Below are 13714 nucleotides of genomic sequence, written 5' to 3'. Positions count from 1 at the left end.
TATGTTTAAAATTCTGATGTCATTTATTGGCACAAAAATTATTCCGATACAACCTGGTGTCTAGACATGGCTACACTTTATACTTTGTGCATTTAGTTGAGTATTTGTTCTGCTCATAATTCCCAATATGTACCAGACCTTCCCTGTGTTCAGCACCTCCATGACAGTATTTCTGTTTTCTGAGCCCTTGCTCTAAACAGAGTATTCTGACCACTGAAATCATCCCAGAACCCTGCTGCAGAAGGCCAGTGCGGGTGGTCCCACTGTGCAGTGATCCCCTCCGTGCATCTGCTCAGCCGAGGCCACCAGTGATCCGAATAAACCTCCCTACTAGCGGTCAGGTCTTGGATTGAAGCGTGAGTTGCAGCATCACTGGGTCTGATGGAAGACAGACCTTTTGTAAAACTCATTTGGCCTATCTTGCAAACATTTCTGCTGCTGTCCGCAGACCAGTGAGGTCTTGGGATAGGTGGCAGGGGTGAGGTTGGCATCTTCTGTGTCTTTACGGTCTAGGATCCTAATCCATGTCCTCCATGACCTGAGGCTTCTTGGCTGTGCTGTTTGCTGCACCCATGTTGAGAGGAGCAACTAGGTCATTCTTCCATCAGCAAGTACTTGTGATGAGTTCTCTTGTGAGTTAAGTCAAAACCCGTATTTCTAAAGTTATGGATCTTCTGTTCCCCAAAATGAATGGCTTGATTTACGTGGTATTACTGTGTTTCACTGTCCTGGGAACCAAATCAAGCCTTGTGTTTCTGACAATATATTCTTCAACAGCAGCTAGAAAGTTGGTTCAAACCAACTTTTAATATACAGTAGTTCTTTTCATTTACATTTCAAAATATTTAACAAAGTCAAACTTTCTCACCATGGTTTCAGTTTAGTGGAAGCATTTACTAAAGTAAAAAAGCCTCAGAAAAAACGTGACAGTCACATCTGGGCCTCCAGTTACCAGAAAGGGCACCTAGGAAGGCAGAAAGAAAAGGAATATTTTAATAATTTGAGCTTCTTCAAAGCTTTACACAGATAACTTGAAAATGAAAAGGCCAAGGTCTGACAACCCCAGGGTATTCCCTGAGCTCTCCCACAGCTAATTGCATGGGACACACTCATCATTTCCAGTCAAGGCTATTGCCCACCGAGGTCCCGCAAGGACACTTCCCCAGCATCTGCTCTCTCAAGTTTCTGCCTTCAAGCATGCCTCGGGCAATTAATCAAAGCACACCCCAGAGTGGTCCTTGAGGTTAGGCTCCCAGATCATAAATCTGTCTTTTCATCTCCTTCTCTCTGTCACTGCTCTAGCTTTTTCTTTCCTTTGCCCTTCCTGTATCTCTGCATTGGACTGACAGCAAAACCCAAAAGGAACCCCTCACAAACAACCCTTGCCTATTCTCCTAAACCACTTATCTTAATGTAATTTTAATTTTAGTGTTTGCCTTCCAAATATGCATCCATATTTCTCAATTTTTTTAAAACAATGAGCACATGCAATAAATATGAACTTTTAAAGAGATCTGAGCTCTAACTGCCCTTTACAGATACGCCACCAAATCTCTTTTTGCTACCCTGGCTTTGGGGCCTAGGCTTGGGTTCTGATTGCTTATTTTAACAAAGTCACTTTGAGAGCCCCACTCACCAGCCAATATAGCACTGGCAGAGGTTTTCATGGGATGTCGCTTGTTTGATGAGCAGCTCAACTTGCGTTGGAACATCCAAAGTGTCATCATGAGAGAAGTCCCGACCTAGCACAGGAGCAACAAAAACATTTCACTCTCTTCCTGGCAATCGCTGCACTTCTTCTTCCCTGTTGCCTTAACTGTCCATACCAACAGCTTATCCTCAGACATGGAGATGAAGGATATATCATAGTTGGATTTGAAAAATTCAGCCAGGTGTGGTGGCTCACGCCTGTAATCCCAGCACTTTGGGAGGCTGAGGCAGGTGGATCACCTGAGGTCAGGAGTTCAAGACCAGCCTGGCCAACATGGTAAAACACTGTCTCTACTAAAAATACAAAATTAGCTGAGTGTGGTGGCACAGGCCTGTAGTCCCAGCTACTTGGGAGCCTGAGGCAGGAGAATCGCTTGAACCTGGAAGGTGGAGGTTGCACTGGGCCAAGATGGCACCACTGCACTCCAGCCTGGGTGACAGAGCAAGACCCTGTCTCAAAAAAAAAAAAAGAAAAAAAAGAAAAATTTGGCTGGGCATGGTGGGTCACGCCTGTAATCCCAGCACTGGGAGGCCGAGGTGGGTGGATCACTTGAGGTCAGGAGTTTGAGACCAGCCTGCCCAACATGGTGAAACCTCATCTCTACTAAAAATACAAAAAATTAGCTGGGTGTGGTGGGGGGGCGCCTGTAATCCCTGCTACTGGGGAGGCTGAGGCAGGAGAATTGCTTGAACCTGGGAGGCGGAGGTTGCAGTGACCCAAGATGGAGCCAGTGGACTACAGACTGGGCAATAAGAGCAAACTGTCTCAAAAAAAAAAAAAAAAAAAAAAAGACATGATTAAAAAATACTTCCCTGAATTTGGCTGATTTTGGACCCAATAGAAATTTATTCACCTCCTGAGTTACATGAGATTAACCATTAAGTACTGTTATCAGTCATCAGAAAAAAGAATCAGAGACAATGTTTAACTGATGACTTCAAAGACACTGTCAGCTGCACGGTGCCCAAAGCTCATCACTAACACTAACTAACACTACTGGACATGGGGCTGACCACCACTCAGAGACAGGAAAGTGTGCTCAGATTTTATGTCTCCTTTTTTTTTTTTTTTTTTTTGAGACGGAGTCTCACTCTGTCACCCAGGCTGGAGTGCAGTGGAGCGATCTCGGCTCACTGCAAACTCCACCTCCCAGGTTCACACCATTCTCCTGCCTCAGCCCCCAACTAGCTGGGACTACAGGCGCCCGCCATCACACCCAGCTCATTTTTTGTATTTTTAGTAGAGACAGGGTTTCACCGTGTTAACCAGGATGGTCTCGATCTCCTGACCTCGTGATCTGCCTGCCTCAGCCTCCCAAAGTGCTGGGATTACAGGCGTGAGCCACCGCGCCCAGCCTTATGTCCCCTTTAAGTAAACACATGACACACTCACCAGTGAGCTTATCTCGAACCCTGTTAATAATCTGAATAGCTTTCTTATTTAGGGCCTCTGGTTTCACCAAACCGTCTCCAACTGGAATACACAAAAGTAGAAATAACAGTAAGAATGGGAGCAATACAACAGGTTCAATGGGTGCCCTGTTTTTCTCAAATATTCACTTTTGTAAGTGTTGAGCAATCCTTCCTCTATGTTCATCTTTGTCCTCAGAATATAATGAGAAATTCATGGAACCTTTTCTGCTCAAAGGCAGTTTTGTTGCTTCATCTTGTTGACCCTTCTCAGGGTATAACACAGCTGCTGTTTTCTTAATGAGCTAGTTATTGGTGCAGTTCCTCAGAGGTTGAACTTACTGAAAGAATGAATAGATTCTGGCACTGTGGTCCCCGTTTTCTTATGGGCTGGCTCCCCAAGTTCCACACCGTCCAAAATTTCTATGGGAAAATAAATCAATTAACAGAAAATTCAAACACCAAAAAGCCACTGTTGGTGTTAGCATCTAATTCTCTACACACTCTATTCCTTTAACGCCTGCCCTGCCTACCCTAAAGGGGAAAAGAGAAGGAAAATTTTATGTTACTCTTTACGTATTTCAAAGTTTTAAGCTGGACACAGCTGTAATCCCAGCTACTCAAGAGGCTGAGGTGGAAGGATCACTTGAGTAGCTGAGTTCAAGACCAGCCTGAGACTCCATTTGCAAAAAAAAAAAAAAAAAAAAAAAATCTATAAAGCCATTTTCAAATGTGAGTTAATAATTATTGAAAAAAATTTGGTGCTTATCAGAATTGAAACATGGATTTTCAGGCAAATTGCATTAACAAAATAAACTCATAGGAATAGGAACAGAGGCAGAGGTCAAAAGCCTCATGACAAAATGTGTTTGAACAAAAACTGATAATGAAAATTAACTTTGGGGCCGGGCGTGGTGGCTCAAGCCTGTAATCCCAGCACTTTGGAAGGCCGAGACGGGCGGATCACGAGGTCAGGAGATCGAGACCATCCTGGCTAACACGGTGAAACCCCATCTCTACTAAAAAAAATACAAAAAAACTAGCCAGGCGAGGTGGCGGGCGCCTGTAGTCCCAGCTACTCGGGAGGCTGAGGCAGGAGAATGGCGTAAACCCGGGAGGCGGAGCTTGCAGTGAGCTGAGATCTGGCCACTGCACTCCGGCCTGGGCGACAGAGTGAGACTCTGTCTCAAAAAAAAAAAAAAAAAAAGAAAATAAACTTTGGAATGTATCACACACAAGGTTGAAATGTTATTCCTTGGAGGAATTTTCATATCAACTCTGGGTAGAAAAAGTCCTCAGGTGTTAGGTTCACCCTCCACTGATTATGGCTTTTAGCAGAAGTCTGAAATCAGAATTATGAAGTTTTTTGAATGCTGTCCTTGTACATCACAGACCTTCTGAATGAAGGTAGTGATAATTATACTTCTTTTTTATTTTTTGAGATGGAGTTTCACTCTTATTGACCAGGCTGGAGTGCAATGGCGCAATCTCGGCTCACTGCAACCTCTGCCTCCCGGATTCAAGCGATTCTCCTGCCTCCCGAGTAGCTGAGATTACAGGTATGCGCTACCATGCCTGGCTTATTTTGTATTTTTAGTAGAGATGGGGTTTCTCCATGTTGGTCAAGCTGGTCTCAAACTCTTGACCTCAGCCTGCCTGGGCCTCTCAAAGTACTGGGATTATAGGCGTGAACCACCGCACCAGGGTGATAGTTATACTTCTATTAGTGATCCGTTGGAAGTTTTTTCTGAGACAGGGTCTTGCTATGTTGCCCACGCTAGTCTCAAACTCCTGGGCTCAAGTGCTCCTCCTGCTGGGCTTACAGGTGTGCACCACAATACCCAGATGGAATTTAACTTTTAAGCTAAACAACCAAATCCACCATCTGGTGCCAGCAGAACTGGCTGTTCTCGTTCCCTTCTGTACGCTACAGGCAGCATATAGTAGCCAGTTAAGAATGTGTTAGAGAGGTGGGCCCTGAGAATGAAACCAGTAAGTCTCAGCACACTTCGTTTGAGACCAGCCACCGGTATAAGCTACCCCAGAGACCGTGGGTCCTATGAGCCTGGTGATTCAGGCATTCACAAATCCTGTCACAGTGTCCGTGTATGACATTATAACCCAGTATCCCAATTTCTTGCCTGAAACACCCTTTTGCTTTCTACTCATCGAGTCCATCCATCCAATAATGATAAATTACCCTTTGGCAGGACAGGGTGGCTCATGCCTGTAATCCCAGCACTTTGGGAGGCCAATGCAGGCAGATCACTTGAGATCAGGAGTTCGAAACCAGCCTGGCTAACATGGTGAAACCCCATCTCTACTAAAAATTTTAAAAAAATTAGCTGAGCATGGTGACACACGCCTGTAATCCCAGCTACTTGGGAGACTGAGGCAGGAAAATTGCTTGAACTCGGGAGGTAGAGGTTGAAGTGAGCCGAGACTGCGCCACCATACTCCAGCCTGGGTGACAGAGCAAGACTGTCTCAAGGAAAAAAAAAAAGAAAAATTATCCTTTGTCAGGTGAAGTGATGATTAGATGCCACCAACCCAAGTGCTCTCTTGGCAGCTACGGTTCACAGTGAAGTCCCCTTTCCTGAATCTCCACAGCCTTCTACTCCACACCAAAGCACCCACAGGCTCCACGGCAGAGTGTACTGCTCTCTGATTATTTCACGCAGGTTATGGTCAATTCTGTAATGCTGTTCTGTGCTTCTTCAGGCGACCACTGTACCTCACATTTTCTTTTTGCACCCCTAGACATTATTTGGCTTAGTTTATTAACTAGTTGTAAGTTTTCTGTAAACATTTGTAGAAAATATTTACTTTTTTACACCTCAACAGTAATTCCCAAAGTGTGAACTATGTAGAATGTTGCTAAATATCATGAAGGAAAAAAGGGGTGGGATGGGGGGCGGGGAAGAGAGGAGGGCTAAACAAAGTTAAACAGTTTTACCCAAAAACAAACCAACCAACCAACCCACAAAAACCCCCTAAAACCAATAACTTCAATGCTGTGGGTGCTGGAAACTAATACAAATAAAACAAAGTTAAACAGCTTGACTCTAACACTCCTGAGAGGTTTCCACACACAAAAAGTACTCTGGCTCTCGGAGGGACACCAGTCTTCCTAGACCCCCGCTCTGTGAGTCACGCTCCTAGAAACACTTCCCTGTGGTTCCAGGGCTCCTCCCAGCAACACAAATAAATTTCTGCTGCCTCCATCTTTCCATTTCTGAGCTATTATCAATGCTTGAGGACCAAGGTAATATTGTTAATAATTATTCCAACCCAGACACCATTAGTGAGCTGATATTCAGACATACTTTAAACTGTGTTTTTACAGATAGATTAAAATCAGATAGGTTGATAAAAATCTCGGAGCTTCAGGCACCCACTCCATGTGTGAAACAGTAAATAAAAAACATATTAGCTGCTTGGTGCTCAGTAAATATTTCTAGACCAAGTATTTGAAGTTCGATTAAATGCTTATCTGGTGATAAGCTGGCAGTAATAGCACCTTTGCAAAACTACCATTGTCAAGAATTGCGAGAAAACTAGGTTTACTTCCTTCATATTCAGTAGCCATTACCACTTTGTCTCCTACTGGCAATAACAAAGCCCACCCCATTCTAGAAACACTCTGGACAAGGGGGAGAGCTTCTGTAATGTCCTGCAGGATGCACCCACCTACTGAAGCCCACCCCATTCTAGAAACACTCTGGAAAAGGGGGAGAGCTTCTGTAACATCCTGTGGTATGCACCCACCGACTGAAGCCCACCCCACTATAGAAACACTCTGCACAAGGGGGAGAGCCTTTGCGACCTCCCATGGATGCACCCACCAACTGACTGGCCGGCAGAGTAGGAATCCGTCCTCGTTCGGGATCGCTTGTTGCCTTTGGTATTTGCTAGGGAGAGAAAGAAAGAGTATTGAAACATGCTTCAAATTTTGACTTGAAAGAAACTTGGTTATTTTCTTCCAGTCATAAAAATATAATTGTTCTGGGAGGCCGAGGCAGGAGAATGGCGTAAACCCAGGAGGCAGACCTTGTAGTGAGCTGAGATCCGGCCACTGCACTCAGCCTGGACGACAGAGCAAGACTCCGTCTCAAAAACAAACAAACAAACAAACAAACAAACAAACTATATATATATATATATATATATATATATAATTGTTCGTAAAGCTACAGCCCCAAAAAGAGAGATGACAGACATATTACTCAGGAATAAGTGGGTGGGTATTAGCATGGGATGTGAAACCCAGGGGGACACTCTATACTGTTGATTTGGACAATGTGATACAGATAATATAAGGTCAAAGTATGACTTAATTTCAATGGATTAGAAGTTCTTTTGGTAAACATCCCCTAAGGTGGCAGAACAAAGGGTAGATGAAGATACTGCTGCCCAAATCATAACTATTTGCATTTCTTATTAAAATTTCAGCTTACTACTCTATATAAAGCCCAGAGAAAAACCACTAGGATACTTGGTTAATACTGAAGAATATTTTAGTATCTAAATTGATAATGGCATTTTCTGTTTTAGTTAACAAAAATACTTGAAGTTCTTTTCCAGGTGTCAGAACTACTCTGTGCAAATGTAATGCAATAGCTCGGCAATGTATCCCAGGCTGCAGGCTTGAAGGGGCATAGGTTTGTAAAATGTTATGTGCTGGATATTGCTAATTTGGGAGGCTGCCAACCTCAGCTTCCACACACTTGATTTTGTTTTTTATTACCTTTATTTTTAAAATTAAATTTATTTTTTTGAGACAAGGTCTCACTCTGTCACCTAGGCTAGAGTGCAGCAGTGACACGATCATAGCTCACTCTGCCTCAACCTCCCAGGCTCAGGTAATCCTCCTGCCTCTGCCTCCTGAGCAGGTAGAACCACTGGCATGTGCCACTGTACCCACCTTAATATGGCTTGGCTGTGTCCCAATCCAAAATCTCATCTTGAACTGTAATCTAAATTGTAATCCCCATGTGTTGGGGGAGGGACCTCATGGGAGGTGATTAGATCATGGGGATGGTTCCTCCATGCTGTTCTCGTGATAGTGACTGAGTTCTCATGAGATCTGGTGGTTTTATAAGGGGCTTTTCCCCCCTTCACTCTGTACTTCTCTCTTCTGCCCCCAAGTGAAGGAGGATGTGTTTGCTTCCCCTCCCACCATGATTGTAAGTTTCCTGAGTTCTTCCCAGCCAAGCGGAACTGTGAGTCAATTAAACCTCTTTCCTTTATAAATCACCTACTCTCAGGCAGTTCTTTATAACAGCGTAAGAACAGACTAATACATGCCTAATTTTTTCAGTTTTTGTAGACACATGTCTTACTACGTTGCCCAGGCTGGTCTCGAACTCTTGGCCTCAAGCAACTCCTCTGCCTTGGCCTCCCAAAATGTTAGGATTACAGGCGTGAGCCACCGAGCTCAGCTCCCAGGCACTTGATGATACTCACTGTCCATCAGCCTCCAGTTCAGCAAGGGGTCATAGACAAAGGCTTCCAGCACAGCCATGACACTGTCCTTGTGCTCCCGCAGCACCTCCATCACTGTGTGGCATGTGATTCTGTAGTTGCCATCCAGGCCTGTAACCTAGAAATGGGACAGAGCCACTTACCACATGAGTTACTAACTCTCCACCCAAAGCAAGCTGAGGGGGTCTGTTACCCTCACTTAGGAAGCAGACACAGGCCATATTGATGTATCAGGGTGAGAATGTCTTAGGAGAAGGAATCAGGGTAGGACTGTGATCCACAGGAAACCAGGTCAGAGGTGAAGTGATAAGCCTTTCATAGACAGATCATTTCTAACACAATAGGAAATAACAGAAAACTGCTACAAAAATCACAAAGGCATTATGGGGAACTGATGGGCTCTAACAAGCAAGTGTGTCTTCAGAGAAGGTTGTAACTGTCTTGATCCCATTTCGGAGCAGCTCGTTCCCAATATCCACTCACCTCCATAGCATTGGTCAACATTCTTGTTAGTCTAAATGGAATCTTCTCTGGAAACTTCTCTCGGGTCATAGCAACCTACAGAATAATAAATGGGAAAAGCCAAATCAATGTTTATTTTCTTAACCTGGAGCCAGGTGGAGCAGGTGGCTTTCCTCTGCATCACCTGCAGATTTTAATTAGAGCAGAGAAATGAAGCAGCTTGGGTTTAGTGACAGGACTTGTCATAGGGATTTGAAAGACAACTTAAAAAACAAGAAACAACAGAAAAGAAGAGAAAACAAAAAGGAAAAAAGACAAATGTGCATTGTGTCCAGGCCCTTGGGCAACAGGTGGTATGGAGGATGGGGGCCTCCTCCACTCAGAGGGCATGTGAACAGCAGCCCTTGCTCCAAGGGGGTTACAGTCCAACTAAGAGCCCAGATTTCATTTCTTACACTGACTTAACTACAGCCTTGGTAGGGACAGAAGGGGTTAAGAGTAAGGCAGTTTGGGCTTAAGTCTGCCTAAAGTGTCAGAGGCAGGGGAAAAGTGATCACCCGGGAAGATGAGGGTGGGGTTCTAGAACATGTGTTCACCTCAAAGCAGTCCCCAAAGTCAATGTGCAGGATCTTCCCACTCAGACGGTCCAGCATCAGGTTGGATGGGTGTCTGAGAAACAGAAAAGAGATCAGGTAGGATCAACAGAGAGCACGGATGAAAAAAATCAATAAGTACGTGATACCGTAAGCTAGGAGTTGGTAAACAATAGCCCTCAGCCAATCCAGCTCCTCTACCTCCACTTTTCTGCAAGTCCAGTTTTACTGGAACACAGCATGCTCCCTTGTTTAGGCACTGTTGCAGGCTGCTTCCGTGCTACGACAGCAGAGCTGAGTAGTTGTGACAGAGACCAAAGGGCCCACAAAGCCTAAAACAACTTAACTGGTCCTTTACAGAAACAGTTTGCCAACTCCTGCTGAAATGTGGGTGTGTGTGTGAGTCACAGGGTGTCCCACTGTACTGAGATCCTGTGCTCTTCTGAGGTCTTTGGTGACCTAATAAGTCATTTCTGGCAGCACTGGCACCTTCTGGTGACAAGACTCTATCATTTTTACTGAGCAGCTGTAACAGGGTCTCGTCTCCTTAAGTCCCTGAGCCAATCCCGGCAACCACCTGGCTTTTATCAACAGATATTCTGCTAGACTTTTAAAAACAAAAATCTACTATTTTTGTGGGATAAAATTATTTTTACTCTCAAATAGTTGCATGAGACATGATTCCAGGAGAAAAACAGTAGACATCAGAGAACCAGTCTTCTTCACATTCTTGTAAGTCCATTTCTGAACATTCCTAAATTACATTTTCAGTCAGTACATTTGGACAAAACTTATTATGCAAAAATATCGAAGGATCTAGTTTGGTTGGTTTCAATTACAGAAATAAAAAGATTTATCTTAGCACAGTGGTGACTGACAAATGTTTATTGAATAAAATCAATATGATTTACTTTTTTTTTTTTTTTTCCCCAGACAGAGTTTTACTCTATTGACCAGGATGGAATGCAGTGGTGCAATCACAGCTCACGGCAGCCTTGACCTTCTGGGCTTAAGTGATCCTCCTACCTCAGCTTCCCAAAGAGCTGGGACTACAGGTGCATGCCACCATACTTGGCTAATTATTTCATTATTTGTAGAGATGGGATCTTGCTGTGTTGCCCAGGCTGGTCTCAAATTCCTACGCTCAAGTGATCCTCCCACCTCAGCTTCCCAAAGTGCTGGAATTATAGGCACGAGCCTGCCCTGAAATACTGCTGTTAATACCTTAAGCCAAACTAAGGAGAAAGTAGTATCCTTGAACTATGTGGGGCTTTATTGAGATGGGCTCTTGCTATTGCCCGAGTTGGTCTCAAACTCATGGCTCAAGTGATTCTCTTGCCCTGGCCTCCCAGGATGATAGGCATGAGCCACTGCATCCAGCTTGAACTATTTTTCCTTTTCTTTAGTTTGATGCATTCTTCTGATGGCATCACAATCAATAGGGAACTAAGGCTAATGTTGTAAAAGAGACCTTACATACACAATACCAATATTTATTTACCAAAGAGCCATATATTTAATCGGAAAACCAAATGAAACCATTTAGGAAAACTACAATGGGATAAAGAAGACTAAAAAAACCAAATTAAATTACTCACCTATCTCCCAGGCCTAAAATATACCCAACCATTGACATGACCGCTAAAGAACGGGTATAATTGGTTCTTCGGTCAAACCACACCTAGAACACAGGAGTGCATGTGAAGCAAGGCTCTGGAAACTTCAATTTCAACATAATTATACTCTAATAAGCTGTCTTTTGTTTGTTTTTTGAGACCGAGTCTCGCTTTGTCACCTAGGCTGGAAGGCAGTGGTGTTATCTTGGCTCACTGTAAACTCCACCTCCTGGGTTCAAGTGATTCTCATGCCTTAGCCTCCTGAGTAGCTGAGATTACAGGCACCCACCATCACTCCCAGCTAATTTTTGTAGTTTTAGTAGAGACGGAGTTTCACTATGTTGGCCAGACTGGTCTTGAGCTCCTAACCTCAAGTGATCCACTTGCCTCAGCCTCCCAAAGTGCTGGGATTACAGGCCTGAGCCACTGCGCCTGGCCTAATCAGTTGTTTTCTTACAGTCCATTAATAACTGGTTAGAATGTATAACATTACAAAAACCTCATTCACAATTCTAACAATGAACTATGCCTTGGATTAAACTTAATTAGAAATGTGTAAGACTTAAAGATCTGAGTAAATGAAAAATATCAGTTTAAGAATATCCCCTTATGAGTATAAAAATGTAACAGCCTCAAGAAAAAAAATAGATGACAATAGCCCCTGAGAAGGGACTTGTATTAACACCATGGAACTTGAGAAACAGGCAGAAAGAGCAATGAAACAGAAGAAGAGTCCTAGAAAGAAATCCAACGACACGTAATAATTTAGTGTTTGGGCCAGGTGTGGTGGCTCATGCCTGTAATCCCAGTACTTTGGGAGGCTGAGGTGGGTGGATCACCTGAGATCGGGAGTTTGAAACCAGCCTGACCAACATGGCGAAATCCCGTTTCTACTAAAAATACAAAAATTAGCCAGGTGTGGTGGCACAGGCCTGTAATCCCAGCTCCTCAGGAGGCTGAGACAGGAGAATCACTGAACCTGGGAGGCGGAGGTTGCAGTGAGCCAAAATCATGCTACTGCACTCCAGCCTGGGCAACAAGAGCGAAACTCTGTCTCAAAAAATAAAAGAAAAAAAAAATCAGTGTTCAATAAAAACAAAATCTTCTAAATAGCAGGGAAAGGATGAATTATTTGGCCAACAGTGTTGTCCTGGCTAGTCATCTTTAAAAAAATAAAGTTACACCTTAATCTTAAAATAAATTCCAAACTTAGTTAAGATTTTTTTTTTTTTTTTTTTGACAGAGTCTTGCTGTATTGCCCAGGCTGGTGTACAATGGCACGATCTTGGCTCACTGCAACCTCTACCTCCCCAGTTCAAGCGATTCTCCTGCCTCAGCCTCCTGAGTAGCTGGGACAACAGGCATGTGCCACCATGCCCAGCTAATTTTTGTGTTTTTAGTAGAGACAGGGTTTCACCATGTTGGTCAGGTTGGTCTCGAACTCCTGACCTTGTGATCCACCTGCCTTGGCGTCCCAAAGTGCTGGGATTACAGGTGTGAACCACCGTGCCTGGCCTTTTTTTTTTTTTTTTTTTTTTTTTTTTTTTTTGAGACGGAGTCTCACGCTGTTGCCCAGGCTGGAGTGCAGTGGCGCGATCTCGGCTCACTGCAAGCTCCGCCTCCCGGGTTCCCGCCATTCTCCTGCCTCAGCCTCCTGAGTAGCTGGGACTACAGGCGCCCGCCACCGCGCCCGGCTAATTTTTTGTATTTTTAGTAGAGACGGGGTTTCACAGTGGTCTCGATCTCCTGACCTTGTGATCCGCCCGCCTCGGCCTCCCAAAGTGCTGGGATTACAGGCTTGAGCCACCGCGCCCGGCCTTTTTTTTTTTTTTTCAAGAGACAGGGTCTCACTATATTACCCAGGCTGGAGTGTAATGGCTTTTCATAAGTGTGGTCTTTTTTTTTTTTTTTTGAGACAGGGTCTGGCTCTGTCACTCAAGCTGAGTGACAGATTGTGCAGTGGCACAATCTCAGCTCACTGTAACCCCTACCTCCTGGGCTCAAGTGACCCTCCCGCCACAGCCTCCTAAGTAGCTGGGACAATGGGCAAGCGCCATCATACTTGGCTACTTTTTTTTTTTTGAGACGGAGTCTGGCTCTGTCGTCCAGGCTGGAGTACAGTGGCCGGATCTCAGCTCACTGCAAGCTCCGCCTCCCGGGTTTACGCCATTCTCCTGCCTCAGCCTCCCGAGTAGCTGGGACTACAGGCGCCCGCCACCTCGCCTGGCTAGTTTTTGTATTTTTTAGTAGAGACGGGGTTTCACCGTGTTAGCCAGGATGGTCTCGATCTCCTGACCTCGTGATTCGCCCGTCTCGGCCTCCCAAAGTGCTGGGATTACAGGCTTGAGCCACCGCGCCCGGCCGGCTACTTTTTCATTTTTTGTAGAGATGGGGTTTTGCGACACTACCCAGGCTGGTCTCAAATGCCTGAGCTTCAAG

The 13714-nt window shown here is 44.5% G+C and overlaps 1 protein-coding gene across 4 annotated transcripts in view; it reads right to left on the bottom strand.

Moving 5' to 3' along the window:
- Window positions 1–13714, bottom strand: part of MTOR (mechanistic target of rapamycin kinase) — a 150421-nt gene continuing 136707 nt past the window's right edge. For 3 of the 4 annotated variants that reach the window (XM_045380920.2, XM_015442686.3, XM_005544805.4), the window contains 9 exons: window positions 11258–11340; window positions 9663–9735; window positions 9088–9162; window positions 8587–8722; window positions 6966–7031; window positions 3463–3543; window positions 3104–3184; window positions 1637–1742; window positions 1–964 (listed from right to left, as the gene is read on the bottom strand). In XM_045380920.2, the coding sequence (XP_045236855.2) occupies window positions 949–964; window positions 1637–1742; window positions 3104–3184; window positions 3463–3543; window positions 6966–7031; window positions 8587–8722; window positions 9088–9162; window positions 9663–9735; window positions 11258–11340 (717 nt within the window). In that variant the 3' untranslated portion in view covers window positions 1–948. The remainder of the gene's footprint in view (window positions 965–1636; window positions 1743–3103; window positions 3185–3462; window positions 3544–6965; window positions 7032–8586; window positions 8723–9087; window positions 9163–9662; window positions 9736–11257; window positions 11341–13714) is intronic. The other variant, XR_012426139.1, reaches the window with a different exon arrangement.

The sequence above is a fragment of the Macaca fascicularis genome, chromosome 1, assembly GCF_037993035.2.
Source record: "Macaca fascicularis isolate 582-1 chromosome 1, T2T-MFA8v1.1".
NCBI lineage: Eukaryota > Metazoa > Chordata > Mammalia > Primates > Cercopithecidae > Macaca > Macaca fascicularis.
Note: the sequence above shows the minus strand (reverse complement) of the source record. Positions and strands in the feature narration are given on the sequence as shown.